This window comes from Bufo gargarizans, chromosome 10 (assembly GCF_014858855.1).
Source record: "Bufo gargarizans isolate SCDJY-AF-19 chromosome 10, ASM1485885v1, whole genome shotgun sequence".
NCBI lineage: Eukaryota > Metazoa > Chordata > Amphibia > Anura > Bufonidae > Bufo > Bufo gargarizans.
Genome location: NC_058089.1, coordinates 78,737,793 through 78,757,604, shown reverse-complemented (window position 1 = coordinate 78,757,604; position 19,812 = coordinate 78,737,793). Strand labels below are relative to the sequence as shown.

At 43.2% G+C, this 19,812-nt stretch overlaps 1 protein-coding gene across 1 annotated transcript in view; it reads right to left on the bottom strand.

Moving 5' to 3' along the window:
* LOC122921022 (transmembrane protein 272-like) overlaps positions 1–19,812 on the bottom strand; it is a 42,889-nt gene that overhangs the window by 3,605 nt on the left and 19,472 nt on the right. The window contains exon 5 of the mRNA XM_044270899.1: positions 13,735–13,878. Within this exon, the coding sequence (XP_044126834.1) occupies positions 13,735–13,878 (144 nt within the window). The remainder of the gene's footprint in view (positions 1–13,734; positions 13,879–19,812) is intronic.

The window sequence follows — 19,812 nt, the reverse complement described above, 5'->3', positions numbered from 1 at the left end:
TATATGACAGGGCTAAGAACCAGACATCCAGCTACAGGTGTTCCATTGACTTGATTCCATTGCTCTCAAAGGCTATCATGGTATACAGCAAGACTGCAATGGAGGCTGGAATTGGGATCATCCCTCTTCAGGGATGAGTCTCGCTTTTGTCAATGATTGCCGGAAATTGGCCTGGAGACCATGTGGACAATACCATGTAGAGGCCTTCACAAGGGAACGTCACACCAGTCCTGTTACCAGGATTATGGTGTGGGGTGGTATAATGTACGGCAGAGGACACGTGGAAGAGAAAAAAAGGAGGAGGTTACACAAATGTTCCTAGGGTCAATGCAACCCTGGAAGAAAATACGGAACCAGAGGCACCAACAGTGATGGAATGAAGGAGAAAATGAAGGGCTTTATATAGTGAGAAAAAATGATTACCGGGTGACAGAGAAGGCAGCTATAAATAGTGTTAGCGCTGATCAGTGATCAGGTAGAGAAAAACAAAATGATGACAGTCGGATGTTAAACGTCTCACCGGAAATTGACCAACTGTCACATTTGGAGTAGGATGGATCGGGAAAAGGGCAAAGAAAAAAAGCGCCACTCTCAAGGTAACCAATAATAACGGCTAGATAACCCCCAAAGGGGTGAGAGGTGGTATCAAAGGAACCAATCCAGAAGTATAGTATATCAAAAGAATCTCATCCAGTGTAATAATGAATAATGAAGCTGCAAAAAGTGTCAGCTGCAAAAGAAGAGCATGGCAGGGTCTACCATAGAACTCAACTACTATAAAGAGGAAGTGATAAAAGTTCAAAGAAGGTGGTCCCTCGAGAGGGACTAGATGAGAACTGGTAGGTATGGTGGCATGGAGAAAGATCTCGTACTGGAAGGTAATAAAAACACAAAATAGACAATAATAATAATAAAAAACATAAATAAAATGAAATATTAGTCAACTCACTTCGCTGGGCGGTCGTCTCCAGGACAAGCTCAAGACACTTTTTACCTTCATTTTTATCTCCACTTTTACAGCCACTTCTGTATACTAGATATATCTTTTAATATATTTATGGCTTTTGAACGCGAGGTGCATATTGATTCATTGATATACATATGTACCCATATATGTACAGTACAGACCAAAAGTTTGGACACACCTTCTCATTCAAAGAGTTTTCTTTATTTTCATGACTATGAAAATTGTAGATTCACACTGAAGGCATCAAAATTATGAATTAACACATGTGGAATTATATACATAACAAAAAAGTGTGAAACAACTGAAAATATGTTATATTCTAGGTTCTTCAAAGTAGCCACCTTTTGCTTTGATTACTGCTTTGCACACTCTTGGCATTCTTTTGTTGAGCTTCAAGAGGTAGTCACCTGAAATGGTTTTCACTTCACAGGTGTGCCTTGTCAGGTTTAATAAGTGGGATTTCTTGCCTTATAAATGGGGTTTGGACCATCAGTGGCCTTGTGGAGAAGTCAGGTGGCTACACAGCTGATAGTCCTACTGAATAGACTGTTAGAATTTGTATTATGGCAAGAAAAAAAGCAGCTAAGTAAAGAAAAATGAGTGGCCATCATTACTTTAAGAAATGAAGATCAGTTAGTCCGAAAAATTGGGAAAACTTTGAAAGTGTCCCCAAGTGCAGTCACAAAAACCATCAAGCGCTACAAAGAAACTGGCTCACATGCGGACCGCTCCAGGAAAGGAAGACCAAGAGTCACCTCTGCTGCGGAAGATAAGTTCATCCGCGTCACCAGCCTCAGAAATCGCAGGTTAACAGCAGCTCAGATTAGAGACCAGGTCAATGCCACACAGAGTTCTAGCAGCAGACACATCTCTAGAACAACTGTTAAGAGGAGACTGTGTGAATCAGGCCTTCATGGTAGAATATCTGCTAGGAAACCACTGCTAAGGACAGGCAACAAGCAGAAGAGACTTGTCTGGGCTAAAGAACACAAGGAATGGACATTAGACCAGTGGAAATCTGTGCTTTGGTCTGATGAGTCCAAATTTGAGATCTTTGGTTCCACCGTGTCTTTGTGCGAGGCAGAAAAGGTGAACGGATGGACTCTACATGCCTGGTTCCCACCGTGAAGCATGGAGGAGGAGGTGTGATGGTGCTTTGCTGGTGACACTGTTGGGGATTTATTCAAAATTGAAGGCATACTGAACCAGCATGGCTACCACAGCATCTTGCAGCGGCATGCTATTCCATCCGGTTTGCGTTTAGTTGGACCATCATTTATTTTTCAACAGGACAATTACCCCAAACACACCTCCAGGCTGTGTAAGGGCTATTTAACCATGAAGGAGAGTGATGGGGTGCTGCGCCAGATGACCTGGCCTCCACAGTCACCGGACCTGACCCCAATCGAGATGGTTTGGGGTGAGCTGGACCGCAGAGTGAAGGCAAAAGGGCCAACAAGTGCTAAGCATCTCTGGGAATTCCTTCAAGACTGTTGGAAGACCATTTCAGGTGACTACCTCTTGAAGCTCATCAAGAGAATGCCAAGAGTGTGCAAAGCAGTAATCAAAGCAAAAGGTGGCTACTTTGAAGAACCTAGAATATGACATATTTTCAGTTGTTTCACACTTTTTTGTTATGTATATAATTCCACATGTGTTAATTCATAGTTTTGATGCTTTCAGTGTGAATCTACAATTTTCATAGTCATGAAAATAAAGAAAACTCTTTGAATGAGAAGGTGTGTCCAAACTTTTGGTCTGTACTGTATGTATATATGCATACTTTTTATGGTCATATATTTCTATATATATGCACTCATTGATCCATTTGTCCTCCCAGAATGGGGGAAGGGCGATCGATTGGGATCCATATCATGTACTGAGTTTTATCTGTTGTATTCTACATCTCACCCACATACCTTCTATCAGATTTTATCCATTATATTTTATGTATATATTTTTCCCCCCTTATATTTTTACTGCTATTATTACACTGGATGAGATTCCTTTGATAATGTATGGCAGCCAGATACATCTAGTTTTCATTTCAGATACACTAACAGCTCAGTGTTACATTGCTTTGGTGATGGAAACAGGGGCACGGCAATTTTTCTAAATTGTTCCAGGAGCAGTTTTCAACATGACAGCTTCAGGTCGCATGGTGCTCATGCTAGTGTGAGAAGCCTGCGTGGCCTAAACGTACTACTATGGTCTGCAGTGTCTCCTTACTTGTCTCTCATCAAGCACATCTGGGACATCATGGTCGGCAATTGCAAAAGGAGCTGCCTGCAGCAGATCTTGATTATTTCCATGCCCAAGTGTATGCAGCCTGGCAGAACATTCCTTTTGAATATTTTGTTTGCTTTATTTTTTATAAATTTGCATATCATTAACATGTCTATTAATCCTGTAATTCCCCAACTTTTACTTCTTGGTGCTGCAATTTCAATGTTGAGAAGTGTAGATAATGCCAAGGTGATACATACAACAATAATGTCAATTTAATAAACAATATGACATTGCAACAGATTACACCTTGTTCTAACAAATCTAATGTACATTATTTTAAAAACATCAAAATTTATGTTTTCCAATAAACAATTAAGAAAATATATTTTAAAAAAAATGGTGGGGCAAACATATGACACTGTCTAAAGGGAAAATTGTTATTGTTGCCTATAGCAAGACCAGAATATAGAATGAAAACTGAACTCAGATTGGTTATTATAGGCAACAAAGGCACTTTTTTTTATTTTAGACATCTTCATACATCTTCCCCACCATCTTTGTGATTCATCTAAAATTGACAAAATAAATGAAATTATACAGCATAAAAGTCAATCAATAGTAATGGCTCAATAGTGTTGAGCAAATCGAAGTTAATGAAGTAAACTTCAATACGAATTTCAGGAAAAATCTGATTCGCTGCAAAGCCGAACTTCCTCGTGCTTCATGGTAACAAATCGATTTCCCCTGAAATGGCTGCAAAAATACAAAAAAATTATACTTACCTCATCCATTTGATCACGAAGAGGCCGCTGCGGCCATCTTGCTTGAAGATACCGTGTAAAATCTCGTGCACAGTGGCATATGATGTCAGCACGCCGGCCGATGTCATCACGCGCCGTGCGAGATTTCTCTCTGGATCTCGGCGGCCTCTTCGCGAACAAATGGATGAGGAAAGTACAATTTCTTTTTAATTTTTTTAAATTAGCAACCACTAAAATGCTTTAATATGGATCTCAGATGCTGCGATTAGCGATGAACGCGGCATCTGAGGGATTCAAAGATGGAGGGGTGGCTCAATCGCTGTTTTCTTTTTTTTTTTTTTTTAATCTTTTTATTGATTTTATGACAAGATAATGGTATTCAGAAAACAGTATTGCAATAAAGACAATTTGTACAATGGCACACAAGCAAGTCTGTACGAAATTTGAAGCAGTTAAAACTGGGATACAAGTTTGTTACGGTATGAAGCAGGACAGAACTTGATGTGGTGATATATAAACGTATACAGACATTAAATTCAAAAGTAATCCAGCCCTCATGCCCTGCTATCCGGCACCTCCATGTCAGCGAGAGGGAAAATCAAGAGGGCATATCTTCTTTTAAACAGTACTTGCGTGGAACACAGTTTTATGCAGGTCAATACTATTGCTGCCGTGATTCCATGCAGACTAACACTGTCACTGCTATAAAGGCACCATCTGCCGGGCTAGGGTGGGACACAGAGAATAACACCCAATAGATGCTGCAAAGGAATATCAGGTAAGAGGGAAAGAAAGAGTAAACATTAACGTAAACCGTGAATAGTGGGGAAAAGGAGGGGGGGGGGAAGTATAAAGTAGAGCTGACGTACACCGACCACCAATGCATAAAAGCGAGGCAAAATATTCATGAGAAAAGGAGTTAGCCATCTGTGAGCTAAACCGGAGTGATCAGGCATCCAACTGCAATGCTACGCTTGAAATTTATGGTATATCTGACTGAGGAATCAAGATTATAGACAGGGGAAGGTTCGAACGATGGCCACAAGAGATTTAAGAACTAGAGAGGGAGGAGTCTAGCTCTATGATCTGGTGAGTGGAGATGTACTCCTTTTTTTCTTTCCAGGGGGACCAGATATCCTCGTACTTGTGATGAGAGCGTGATTCCCAGTGGGATAACTCCTCTAATCTGGCTATAGCTTCTACCTTTCCTCTCCAGAGAGAGATTGACGGAGATGAAGTGGATTTCCAATTAGATGCAACTAACAATCTAGCAGCAGCCAGGAGAGCATTAAGTAATGCTTTTTTATATTTAGCTAAAGGACATGAAAAAAGGGACAGAAGGGCAATCTTGGGGCAATTAGGGAGTAAATCTGTTTTTAATCCCAAAATTTCTCTAATTAATTCGAAAATTTTCTCCCAGTATTTTCAAATTTGAGGACAGGACCACCATATATGTAGAAAGGAGCGCCTTTCCCCACTTGGCATCTCCAACATCTGTCAGAGACATTGCTATACATCAAACTCAATCTCACAGGGGTTAAGTACCACCTAGTGAGAATCTTGTATGCGTTCTCTTGCACTGACACACACCTAGATGTCAGTTTAGGCGCGAACAACAAGGTTTGCGTTTCTTTTTCTGTGAATTTTAAGTTTAAGTCCCTTTCCCATTCCTTTATAAAGTATAAGGAGGGGGGGATTTCTATTTGCAATAGATTCTTAGAGACAGTGGAGATAATCTTAGTAGGGTATAAGGTTTGCGTGACCAGCTTCTCAAACCAGGATAGAGTTGTGTTTCCTCCTAGTTTCTTACAAATGGGGCTTACAATGTTTTTCAAACTCGAATATTGCATCAGGCTTAGATTGACTAATTCAATCGCTGTTTTCTGTCATTGCACCCACTACTTACAAAAAAAAAGCAATTTGTGCCAAAGTAATTTGTCACAAAGCAAATTTTTCTGTACAATTGGGAAAAGAAGCAGATTCAAATTTTTAAGAACTTCACTCAACTTTATTGCTCAATAATAAATCCAGGTTTATGGGATGAAATGTAAATAGAAACCATGGGGTAAATTTTCAATTTTTGCCCTATCATTTTTCACTTCCTGCCTTTCCAAAGCCATAAAATGTAAAAAAAAATTTGTTTGCACTTTTTAATGGCATCATTTTAATATTGCATAGGATTGAAAAAAAAAACAGTTCCATCACAGTTTTATGGGTTTAGATTTTATGGTGCAGTAAAACTGACCTTTTACGTTCATTATCAGGGTCAGTAGGATTACATTACAGAAAAAAACTTTCTTAAAGATTTCTAGTGTTTTAATATTTTTTTTTTAGCTTTATAAAAAATATTTTTTATTTGCACTACAATATTCTGACCCATACCTTTTTTCTTTATAGGTATGTCTACAGAGTTATATGGAGCTTAATTTTTGCTGGACAATCTGTAGTTTTTATTGATACCATTTTGGAGTGTGTATGACTTTTTGATCACACTTTATAAAAGATTTTTTAGAGCTGAAGTGACAACAAAATGGTGAGTTGGATTATAATTTTTTTTCCTGTTACAGAGTTCACCCTATGGGATATATATGTTTATATTTTAATAGTGTGGACGTTTTGGAATACGTTGGTGCAAATGATCTTTATTTTTGTACTGTTTATTTTTATATTACTCATTAATCTAACTTAGTAGCACCTGTCTGAGATCTTTAAAGACCCCTGTCCACCCCACAGTCAGTAAGACGCCAACTACTACCATGGGCAAGACCAAAGAGCTGTCAAAAGACACAAGAGACAAAATTGTAGACTTCTACAAGGCTGGAAAGGGCTACAGGGCAATTGCCAAGCAGCTTGGTGAAAATAGATTATTAACTGTTGGAGCAATTGTTAGAAAATGGAAGAGGCTAAAGACGAATGTCAGTCTCCCTCGGACTGGGGCTCCATGCAAGATCTCACCTCGTAGGGTATCACTGATGATAAGAAAGGTGAGGAATCAGCCCAGAATTACAAGGGAGGAGCTGGTCAATGACATAAAGAGAGCTGGGACCACAGTTTCAAAGGTCACTGTCGGTAGAACACTACGCCGTCATGGTTTCAAATCATGCATTGCACAAAAGGTTCCCCTGCTCAAGTCATCACATGTCCAGGTCTCAGTCAGAGTATTGAAGATGGGTCGTGGCTGGGTCTTCCAACATGACAGCGACCCGAAGCACACAGCAAAACCAAGGAGTGGCTCCGTAAGAAGCATATCAAGGTTCTGGAGTGGTCTAGCCAGTCTCCAGACCTAAATCTAATAGAACATGTTTGGAGGGAGCTGAAACTCAGTGTTGCTCAGCGACAGCCCCGAAACCTGACAGATCTAGAGGAGATCTGTGTGGAGGAGTGGGCGAAAATCCCTGTTGCAGTGTGTGCAAACCTGGTCAAGAAGTACAGGAAACGTTTGACCTCTGTAATTGCAAACAAAGGCTTCTGTACCAAATATTAACACCGATTTTCTCAGGAGTTCAAACACTTATGTTCAGCTGTGCAATTAAAAATCATACAATGTGATTTCCTGAATTAATTTTTTTAATTCTGTCTCTGAGTGGGAATGCACCTACAATGTGAATTTCAGACCCCTCCATGATTTCTAAGTAGAAGAACTTGCAAAATCGCAGGGTGTTCAAATACTTCTGTTCTTCACTGTATGGGTGCACAATCTGCAGTAAGAGCAAAGGGGACAAGATATTACCAAATCTCATCCACATTTAAAGGGGTTGGCCACTTTCTGGCTACTGTTGACTAATGCGTAGGTTAGATGACTATATGGCACTTACTAATTGTAGGGACTCGCTCTGGTAGACAGAATTAGCAGACGCAGTATAGAGGCAACAACAAGTTCTTTGGATCAAACAGTTCAGTGTTTTATTCACACTTTAGGCAAGTGACAAAACAAGCAGTCATATTCAAACAAAAAGTCACCTCGCGGTGTTGGTGGTAATTCAAACCATGCGGAAATTTTGCCTCAAAGAGTCCTTGCTCATAGCAGCACCAACCTGTTTTCACGCCAAACAGGTAGCAAGCCTTCATCCAGACACAAGGCTCTCAGATCCTAACACAGAGACATGGTTTCTGAGCCCAGCTGCCTATTTAAGGACAGCAAGGTGCTGCCAAAACCTGTACTGGCTTTTAAAATCCGGTCCCGTATTTGACCTCACCTCCCTGTAAATCAGCCCAGCAGCACATGCTTGGAGGACAATACCTGTTTTCCCAGACCAAACCTCTCACTATGTCACATACCCCCCTTCTTGTTCAACCCTGAGGGGGTGAACACACGCCAGACAGTGTACCCGGGACAGGGCATCCGTGTTTCCCTGTAACCGGCCTGCCCTTTGTTCCACCGAAAACTTTAAGTTTTGTAGGGAGAGAAACCATCGGGTGACCCGGGCATTTCTGTCCTTGGCCTGGCTCATCTACTTGAGAGGGGAGTGGTCAGTCACCAGGCGGAATTTTCTCCCGAATAAATAATAGCGGAGAGATTTTAGTTCCCACTTGATAGCCAGGCACTCTCTCTCCACTATACTATACCAGGTCTCGGCTGGGGTGAGCTTACGGCTGAGGAAGACAACGGGATGCTCCTCCCCGTTGACTTCCTGAAACAGTACAGCACCGAGGCTTACTTCGGAGGCATCCATCTGTACTATAAACTCCCTTTTGAAGTCGGGCGTCACCAAAACCGGGGACCCGCACAGGGCTGACTTCAAAGCGGAGAAAGCCTCTTCCGCCCGATCATCCCAGCGAACCATCATTGACTTGTGTCCTGTCAAGGGCGCGGCTAGAGTAGCAAAGTGGGGAACAAACCTCAAGTAATAGCCCACCATTCCCAGGAATTACTTTATTTGCCTAGTGGTGACAGGTCGGGGCCAATTCCATATCGCCTCTATTTTGTTCACTTGGGGTTTAATCACTCCGCGCCCAATGACATACCCCAGTCTCTTCTAACTCGATCGCACATTTTTTGGGGTTAGCGGTTAGGCCAGCTTTCCGAAGGGAGTCCACTACAGCCTGCACTTTGGGTAGGTGACTTTCCCAGTCAGTACTGTGGATGACAATATCTTCCAGGTAAGCCAAAGCGTACCAATGATGTGGACGAAGCACAATGTCAATTAGTCGCTGAAAAGTGGCGGACGGCGCCATGGAGACCTTATATTGATACAGCCCCTCAGGCGTGATGAAGGCAGTTTTCTCTTTGGCAGTCTCCGTTAACTGCATCTGCCAGTACCCTTTTGTGAGGTCGAAAACAGAAAAATACCGGGCTTGTCCTAACCTCTCGATGAGCTCATCCACTCCAATTTGGAAACCTCCTTAAGATTTTGAAAGTCGTTACAAAATCGCAATGTCCCGTCTGGCTTGGGTATCAATACTATAGGATTGGCCCACTCACTTTTTGACTTCTCAATGACGTCTAGCTGCAACACTAGCTGCAGCTCCTCCGTTATGGCTTGTCGCCGAGCCTTGGGTACCCGGTATGGTTTTAATCTGACTTTTGCCTCAGGCTCAGTGACAATGTCATGCTCGAATATGGAAGTGCGTCCAGGGAGGTCCGAGAACACATCTGTGTTCCGACTAACGAACTCCTGGCTTCCTGAGCCTGTTTTGAGGAAAGTCTGTCAGAAATTTTTACTGTGGCAGCCGCTTCTCTTGCATTAGACGTAGGGGCCGGTACCTCTTCTCCTAAAAAAAACATCTTCTGTACAGGTTTCCCTATCTTTCCACGGTTTGAGTAAATTCACATGGTAAACCTGCTCCGGCTTTCGCCGCCCTGGCTGTTGTACCTTGTAGTTTACATCTCCAATTTTCTCGAGTACCTCGTAGGGCCCCTGCCACCTAGCCAGGAACTTACTGTCCATAGTCAGCACCAGAACCAAAACCCGATCACCGGGGTTAAAGATCCAGACCCAAGCCTGCCGATTATAGACCTGACTCTGGGCTCGCTGAGCTGCCTCCATATGCTCACTAACAAGAGGCAACACTGTCTCTACCTGATCTTGCATCTGGGTAACGTACTCAATGACACTTTTATGTGGAGTGGGTTGTTCCCACGCCTCTTTGGCCACGTCCAAGAGACCGCGAGGATGTCTGCCATATAGCAGTTCGAAGGGTGAGAACCCAGTAGAGGCCTGGGGCACCTCTCACACTGCGAACATGAGATGGGGCATAAGGAGGTCCCAGTCCTTCCCATCTTTAGACACTACCTTTTTCAACATATTTTTTTAATGTTTGGTTACACCGTTCTACCAGACCGGACCGTCCCTTTGCAGATGGTAAACAGACGTACGTAGTTGTTTTATGTGCAGCAACTTACAGAGTTTCCTCATCACCTTGGACATAAAAGGGGTCTCTTGGTCGGTCAAAACCTCTTTAGGTAGTCCTACTCGGGAAAACATCTCCATTAACTCCTTAGCTATGAGTTTGGCCGAGGTATGTCGCAGTGGCACCGCCTCCAGGTACCAAGTGGCGTAGTCTAGAATGACTAAGATGTGTAGATGCCCTCTGGCGGACTTCGGTACTGGGCCTATGAGGTCCATAGCTATTCGGTCAAACGGTACTTCGATAATCGGGAGAGGTAATAGGTGACTATGCAAATGTGGCTGGGGGCTAGTTATGTGGCAGGTCGGGCAAGACTTACAAAACTCTTCCACTTCTTTGATTATGCTGGGCCAGTAAAACCGCTGTAGAATACGATCCTGAGTTTTCTGCAGCCCCAGGTGACCCCCCGAAAATGTGTTTGTGGGCTAGATCTAACACAAGCTTGCTCACCCCGTAGTTGGTTTACACGATACAACATAGCCTGATGAACCACAAAACGGGGAAACACAGAGTCTGCCCCAGGTTGTTGTGGTTCACTATCTACTATTAACACATTTTCCCAGGCGTGGGATAGGGTTGGGTCCCGACATTGGGCGGTACCAAAATTATCCCCGGAGTCATTGAGGTCTGCCAATTCAGGACCCACATCTCCCACCATCACTCTTAGCGGGGTTGTCTCCCCCTCTTCCACTGAAGTGGCGGTCACCCCTACCGCTGGCCCTTCAGCCTCAGGTTCCCAGGGTTCTGGTCTCTCCCCTGAGCCAGGCCACTCTGCTAGGGTTACCCCTGACTCATGGGTATCAGTCACTCTCATAGCAGGCCACAGTGCCAGGAAGCCCGGGAAGTCTCTCCCTAAGTTCATAATGAAGATTTGTGGCGACAGCCACCTGGTGGGTCCATCTACCGGCCACCGTGGTTAGAAACACCAGCGCGGTGGGGTAGTCTTTTAAGTCTCTGTATATGCACATCACCCCAACTTTCTGGCCAGTATACTCAGTGGACCGCACCAGGGTAACGCTTACTATGGTCACTAGGCTCCCCGAGTCGAGCAGAGCCTCCGCCGGAGTGTCTCCCACTTCCACCTGGCACAAGTGATCTAGAGACTCTGGGGTACCTGTTGCACACAGCCTCCTGGCATATAGCGACTGACGGTAGCCATAGTTAGTGGCCAGGCTCATGACACTGCCAGCAGACTATAGGAGCCAGTTCTGCCGTTGATACATTTCGGGCGGGTTTTATCGGCTCAAATCTCCGGGCATGGGGTGGAGATTTCCGGGGATTGCCAACCCCCCTCCCGACAGAACCCTCCTTTAGATTCCTGGTAGCTTCATAGCGTTCCACCAGGTCCAACATCTGAAGGGCATTGCCAGGGGACACCTGACCGACCCAGTGCTGGAAAGGGTATGGCCCTGCAGAACATATCAGCTAATAGTCTATCCAGCATAGCCGGGGCACTCAGCACATCAGGCTTTAGCCACTTTTGCAAGAGGTGGAGTAAGTCATAATACTTAGTCCTCGCAGGCTCAGCCGGCTTAAACCCCCACTGATGTACCCGCTGGGCCCGGACCTACACATTCACCCCCAGTCTTGCCAACGTCTCACCCTTTTACTTTTTGGTAGTCGGCTGCTTGATCGTTAGGCAGGTCGAAATACACCCACTTTTGAATCGGATGCCAGGAATGGAGCGACGACCTCAGCCCACTGGTCATGGGGTAGCTTTTCCCTGATGGCCACTTTCTCGTACATCGCCAGGTAGGTTTCGATGTCGTCTGTGGGGTCATCTTAGGAATCGCTGCATGGACTGCTTTCCAGACATCGTGGATGCTCGAGGTTGCTCCTGATGTCTGCAAAGCCTTCATGTGTTGTAGCAGCAACTGGTTAGTCTCCTGCTGCTGCTTATTAGCATTGCGTTGCTGCAGGTTTGTCTCTCACTGCTGCAGATTAGCCATCATGAGAGCCTTCACAACAGCCTCCATTTTGTCATGGGGCACTGGTTGTAATAAAGCTGGTTTAATGTACGACATACAACCGTGCCTGAAAAATGCAGAAACCAAAAATATCAGCGTTCACGCCAGCCTCACTGCTCTTGCCCGCATCCTCCACCAATTGTGGGGACTCACTCTGGTAGACAGGATTAGCAGACGCAGTATAGAGGCAACAAGTTCTTTGGATCAAACAGTTCAGTATTTTATTCACACTTTAGGCAAGTGACAAAACAAGCAGTCATATTAAAGCAAAAAGTCACCTTGCGGTGTTGGTGGTAATTCTGCCTCAAAGAGTCCTTGCTCATAGCAGCACCAACCTGTTTTCACGCCAAACAGGTAGCAAGCCTTCATCCAGACACAAGGCTCCCAGATCCCAACACAGAGACATGGCTTCTGAGCCCAGCTGCCTTTTTAAGGACAGCAAGGTGCTGCCAAAACCCGGACCGGCATTTAAAATCCGGTCCGGTATTTGACATCACCTGGCTGTAAATCAGCCCAGCAGCACATGCTGGAGGAAGATACCTGTTTTCCCAGACCAAACCTCTCACTGTGTCACATAATATATTCTTTCTTGATATTCTGAGCCGTTTTCTATATTTCATAAGTTATGTCACCTTGCTTGGAATATCTTCTGTACTGTCCTCATAGAGGTCCTGTCCTCAAGTGCACATGGCAGGTCCAGTGTATTAGAATGGAGGAGGCTAAATAATCTGAAGGGTCACATGACCCTCCATCAGCAGTCATTTTATATACTGGACCTCTGTGTGAACAGCACAAAAGATTGGTGAACAAGAGGGCATACCTTATGAAATATAGAAAATGTTGCATAATATCAGCAAATGATATATTAGTAACCACCCATATAGTCATCTCACATACACATTGATCAACATTAGCCAGAAACTGACCAACCCCTTTAGGGAAAAATAATCTTCAGCATGTCAATTTATGTTGCGGATTTTCACAACAGATTTTGCCCTTTGTAATGTATAGGGTGAAATCCATGACAAATCTGCAGGTAACTCATGCAGACCGAGTTGTTGCAGCTTTTGCCATGGATTTTAAGCCCCATGTGAAGACACCCACAGTTTCCTCCTTGTAGCATGCTGATGGTCTGATATTTGGAATTGCTGGCTTAATGTTCTTGACCCAGAAGATATAATAAAGGTTGTAAGTATCGTTTTTTGTGCTCTACATTAAAATGTGTGTTATTTTGATACATTTTTTTTCTTCTTCTTTTGTCTCTAATTCCGATTGCTATCGATTATTGGGTTGGGGGGGGGGTAAGGGGTGGTAAAGGGGGTTATTAAGATGGCTGTATATCCCCTCCTTTGTCTTACACAGTTTTTATTTTTGTGATGATGAAATTTAAGAAAAAAGGTATGATGGTCAGATTACCCACCCAAGGTCAAAGAATCAGCAACTAGCTGTTGTATTACTGTACCTGCAAAAGTCTGGTAGATGGCAACAATGACCCCAATTGCAAAAAATCCAAGGGTGATGCATTTAATAATCACCATTGCAAAAGTAAAAAGATAAACTGTTGTGTGACAAGACTCTTTGTGCATTCCGAAAATCCAGATACCACCTAAAATAAAAAATAAAAAAATAAAACAGGTGTTAGCAATGTAGCAATTATTAAACTATACTATAAAAGTCCAAACAGCCTGGATGAGCCAATCAGTACTGCAGCAGGCAGGAAGGTGCCCGAGCAGAACGTCTTTCTGTGCTGGGCTGTGAATCAAGGTGGATGGTTCTGACAGTGTCTGACAGACAAATCATCTTAGGGAGTCAGGGACAGCCACAAGTCACTATCAAGCTTGTATTCTACTGCTAGGGACAGTGAAGGGAAGGGATAGAATTACAAAGAAAAACAACTGTGTGTGTGTAGAGTAGGGATAGGCGGGGAAAGCTGTCAGCCAGGACGTGAGAAGTGAGGAGCTGAGGCTGGCTTTGTCTCCTAGCACAAATGTAGCTGATGCAAACCTCAAAAGCAGTTACCTACAAGGATATAAGGATATTACTTTTATTTTTTCCTCATTTTAACAGAAATCCTTTTTTTTGGGGGGGGGGGGGGGGGGAGGAATAAGCACAAAACTGAACACATGTTCTACCATCAATCTAGCATAGCATATAGAATACTAGTGCGGACTCCATGTCAGGACATTTCACATACATATGTCACATGCTGGAAGGAAAATTCTGAAATTCTGCAAATCACAGGATGGATATACATGGTAATAATATGCAAATGTAAAAAAAAATGGAAACAAAGAGGGAGATTTATCAAACAGGTGGAAAGTAGAACTGGCTTAGTTGCCCATAGCAACCAATCAGATTCCACCTTTCATTTTTCACAGTTCCTTTGAAAATGAAAGGTGGAATGCCATTGGCTGCTATGGGCAACTAAGCCAGTTCTACTTTACGCCAGTTTGATAAATCTCCCACTAAATATTTAAAACATCTCAATTTATTCAGTATTGAGTAGGAGCACCACACACAAATACAAGTACTTACACCTTTGGCATGCTATCAGTAAGGTTATTATTGAACGTCTGAGGAATGATCTGCCATGCTAAATTCACTTAGGCACACAAATCATGAAGACCCACTGATGGCAGCTCCATTTGCAATTGCTATCTAATAATGTCCCAGATGTGCTTGAAGAGGAGCTAAGCCTGGAGACGCTGCAGGCCAAAGAGGCTGCTCACAGTAGCACAAGCAACATCTGGCCTGGCCTTGTCCTAATGAAAAACCGTTCTTGTGACTCTTTGAAGAAATGGCTGTACCATTGGTTCCGTGACCAAATCAATATGATGCTGAACTGTTACTGTACCTGAAATGAAGACTGGAGGAGTCCAGCTACCGCACAATATGCCACCCCACACCATAGTCCCAGGTATAGGACCGGTGTGATGTTACCTTGTGAAGACCTCTTTATGGCATTGCTGATGTAGCCTCCTGACCAATCTCCAGCTATCACTATGTTGAAGCCAAAATCGGAACTTATCACTTAGAGATAGATAGAGCTCCATTCCAGCCTCCATTCATTACTGTCTTACTGTGCACCATGACGGTCTTTGTGGTCAATGGAACACCTGTAGCTGTACGTCTAGCTCAGGGATCAAGAGGTCTTGAACAGTAAAGTCCAGTAGTGGCCTAAAGCCACTCAGGATCTTCATTTACCAAATTTGAAGTCAACTGATGGTTAACTTCAATTTACCAAATGTCAGCAAAGAGAACACCCTCAATTTACAGGAAGGCTGCATCACAAGCTGCAGAGACTCCTCAGCGTTCACTTGCCCGACTGCAGGCTGATCGAATGCTGCTGCTCGAGCTGCTGAAACTCCTCAGCACATCTGGACCTGACTTTCTCAACAGTAAGTCAGACAGGGGACTCTCAGAAACTTAGAGACTCCTGCTCAAACCCAGGCCAAGAAGAAAGCTAGAAGAGCAAATCATCTTCTTCAACATGCTAATGAGCAGGCTTTCAAGTATTATGCTGCTTTCAATAAAAATCCACAGCCTAAGCCCAACATTGATTGGTTATGATCAGCTAAATGGAAATTCAATTTACTTTCTGTGGTGCCTTAAACTTTCCCAAGGAGGTAAAAGGTATGTGCTGCTCTGGAGGCAAGATAGATACCAGACTTGCCAACTCCTCCAGTGCCACTCAAGTCATTACTTACAGACAAATAGCCTGGAATGATAATATTTTCTTAGCAAAGTCAAAAGTTATTACAACTGCATACAGATGACTTCATTTGGAGCAACTTAAGTCACAGAGAATAGTTTCATGTCCACATTTTAGAAAAAAGGGGTGGGTATGCCATCTCACTGTACACTTTTTGCCAGCAGAGAATCCAGAACCCGCATTCCTGCAGATCTACTTCATAGGAGATGCTCTAAACCCAGACAGCACCAGGTACTTTTTCAGATTTCACAATAAATGGAATTAAAGTGCAATTGAACAAGAGTCCAACAGTTTCTTTTAGTAAGGTAAATTATACTAAGGCCCCTTGCAGACGAGCGTTCCTCCCGCAGCGAATCCGCATTGCAGCACCCAGCCTGACCTACCAGCACTGATGGGATTCACATAGCATCATAAATCAATATAATGCTATGTAACCCTTACCGTTCTGGAATGTATTGGATAACACTGGTAGCATTATGCCAGTGTTATCGAATACATTCCAGAACTGTAAGGGTTACATAGCATCATAAATCAATATAATGCTATGTGACCCCCAGCAGCGCTGGGAGGTCAGGCCCGGAGCTGCGTTGTGGACTCGCTGCGGGAGGAACGCTCATCTGAAAGGTGCCTAAGGAGTCTAGCTTGCAGTGATCAAACATAATAGATAAATTATACTATAGGGCTAGGAGAAGTGTATCTTATAGTCTGAAAAATATAGTAGATCTCTACGCTGGGGAAAAAATCCCTTGTGATTTGTGACTAAAATCGAGCACATATGTTTTTTTACTACTGTTATGTCACCATCATATAACATTGTATATAGTAGTACCGGACACAACTGTCACTCTTTCTGGAGTACTTTAATGCAGTAATGGCTTTCGTGCTCTAAATGTCTCAAAGATGATGGTTCTCTAGGACCCAGGCCTGGTTTTCTGAGTGAGCAAATGTAGCTCCTCTCTCCTCCTCAGCTAGCACACAATTCACACTCTGAACTAGGGGCAGACCAGTCCATCTCCTAGCACCCTAAAAGGGGCTAGGGGGATAGTTAACCCTGACCTATCTATACATAATTATTTGTTATACAATACAGTAACATTACATTAAACTAGTTTACATAACAACAAACCCTTTTGGATTTATCCTGTTCTGGGGTACTGCACATGTACTAAGGATCACTAAAGGGGACACTACTGCAATAAGAGTGACATGAATGTACTAAGGGGCATAAAGGGGGACATTACTGAACTAAGGAGGGGGACATTAATGTACTAAGGAGCACTACTGGCCTAAGGGAGAAATTGGTGCATTAAGGGGGGGCAGACTGGGAACTTAAAGTGGCCATGTGTCGTAGGCGAGTCCAAATTGACAGAAAGGGAGGCAACACAAGTAGTGCAGCATACAATTACACCACTGCAGCACAAAATACCACCCTCACTGCAGTATAACTGAGGACGGCGATGCAGTTGAATTCAGGGCACCTGCGGCCATTGGTCAGGTGAATAAGAACCTGATGCTCGCACATTAATTACTGCTGAGAGCATCAGATCATCATGTACCTGGCAGCGGTCGTGAGTCTGCGCATCGGCGGACCAGAACATTTCTCTGTAGGGTCTATGGCCGGTCCACCCCTGTTAAGGGGTCAGAAATGCTCTAAGGAGCACTAAGGTGGCATTTCTGTATTAAGAGGCCCTAAGAGGGACATTACTGTATTAAGGGAAACCATGGGGACATTATTGTATTAGCAGGCGCTAAGGGAGACACTATTGATGTAAGGGGCACTAAGGGGATATTTCTATAGTATGGGGCAGAAAGGAGAATATAACTACTGAGAATACTGGAAAATGAGGACCCAAAGACATGAGTCATGGTATGGTGGCCTGGGCCTGGTGAACAAAAAAGGCTAAGTGAATATTCGCAGTCACAGAAAACGTCATCTGTAACTCACTGGTATAAAACTGTACTGCACTGTAGTAAAGGGTAAAGAAGGCGGCACTCACTAATGCAGTTGGGTAAAAGTAATCCTTTATTTCATCCGGGCTGCAATCAAAATATTACAGAGGTAACGGGGCGGATGACAATAAGTTCACACATAGCCGCTATGTGCGGACTTATTGCTATCCGCCCCGTTAGCTCTGCTAATATTTTGAGTGCACCCCGGATGAAATAAAGGATTACTTTTACCAAACTGCATGGGTGAGTGCCGCCTTCTTTACCCTTTACTACAGTGCTCTCTTGTTTCTTTTTGGCTTGTGCACCGCTGCTGGGCAGGACAGACGGAAGAGGTGCGCCTATCCTGGTTTGAGGTGCTGTTGGTATATTGACTGACTGGGCCTATAGCAGTGCCGCCTCTACAATTCTTCTTTGTTTTAGCTACGCATAAAACTGTACTGTATTCACATATATAATTTTATATACATATATATATTTACAGTATGTACAACTGGTATCTTCTATCATATGGTGGTATGTTTGGTCTTAGTACAGTTGTTTCTACTTGGCATCAGTATGGCGGCATACAGTCACTTGGTGGTGGTGCTTTGTGTTCGTATTCTGGCAGTAATTTTGTGGTTGGTATTGTTATTGGAAATATTAGTCTTGATTTATTTGGGGTTATTCACAAACATTATGGTGATAACATGTGTTACTCATATAGTTCTATTATTTGTTAACTGTATAGCTGTATTATTTAGAGGTGTATTATATATAGGGATTTTTTGGGGGGTGGGAGCGGGACATAAATCTTTATAGACCTAGAAAAATCACAGGGTTTCATGGGGGGAATTCAGGTCCCAAATTTGTCCTGGCCATCAAATACATACAAAACTCACAACCCAAATGTAAGTATCACTGCTCTTAATATCCCACTCTTAACTGTGTCAAATTGGGTGGTGTTTTTTCAATATGGTCAGCATGCACTGGAAAAGCTTTTGATGTCTATGTAAATGTATCCATAGGGCCCAATAGACCAGCGGATGCCACAGTGATTGGCCGAGTGGACAAACTGGTGTGTCAAGCCTGAAAAGAGTAGGTGGTGAGGAGCAGGGGCCAAACAGCAGCAGTAGGGTACAGTGTTCCCTTTAAGTTGTGCACTCTGAGAAGGAAAGGTTAAAACAACATACGAACAAGGATCAATGCGCTCAATAACAGCTTCACCTGCAGCAGAGTTTGGAATTTTTAAATCTTTCAAATCCAGAGAACACAGCTTGGAAAGAACAGTGGCAGGGAATAGTGATGAGCGCCAGGGGCAATATTTGAATTTGCAATATTTCGCAAATTTTTTGTAGAATATTAGTCAGGAATTCGCGATTATTATCTTGATTGAGAAAATCGGCAATGTAATATTCACGTAAGGCGCGCGCAATACAGGCGTGGGTCACTTTTGCTACATTTTCCAAGCTGCTAGAAGTTTCCTGAGACTGGAGAAAATGGTTGGCACAACAGAACATTACAATAGCTTTATATGCAGATAGAGTGCTCCAATATATTCGCGATTGCGCAAATTGGCTTAACATTTTAGCAGGTCTGACTACATATTACTGATTGGTGCCCTATGTATTGTTGTGACATCACAGCACTATGTCTGTAGCAGGTATGTATGGACAGCCGAACCTATCACTACCTAACACCCTGCACTGCACCAGCTACACTATATCAGGATATAACCTACACTGACTATCTCCCACTAACTATCTGTAATATATATATATATATATATATATATATATATATGCTATCTAACTATATATCTAATGTAATTAGTGGAAAGCACAGAGCACAGCAATGACACTGCTGTCTATCTCAGAACTTAAAAAAACTGTAGAAAATGGC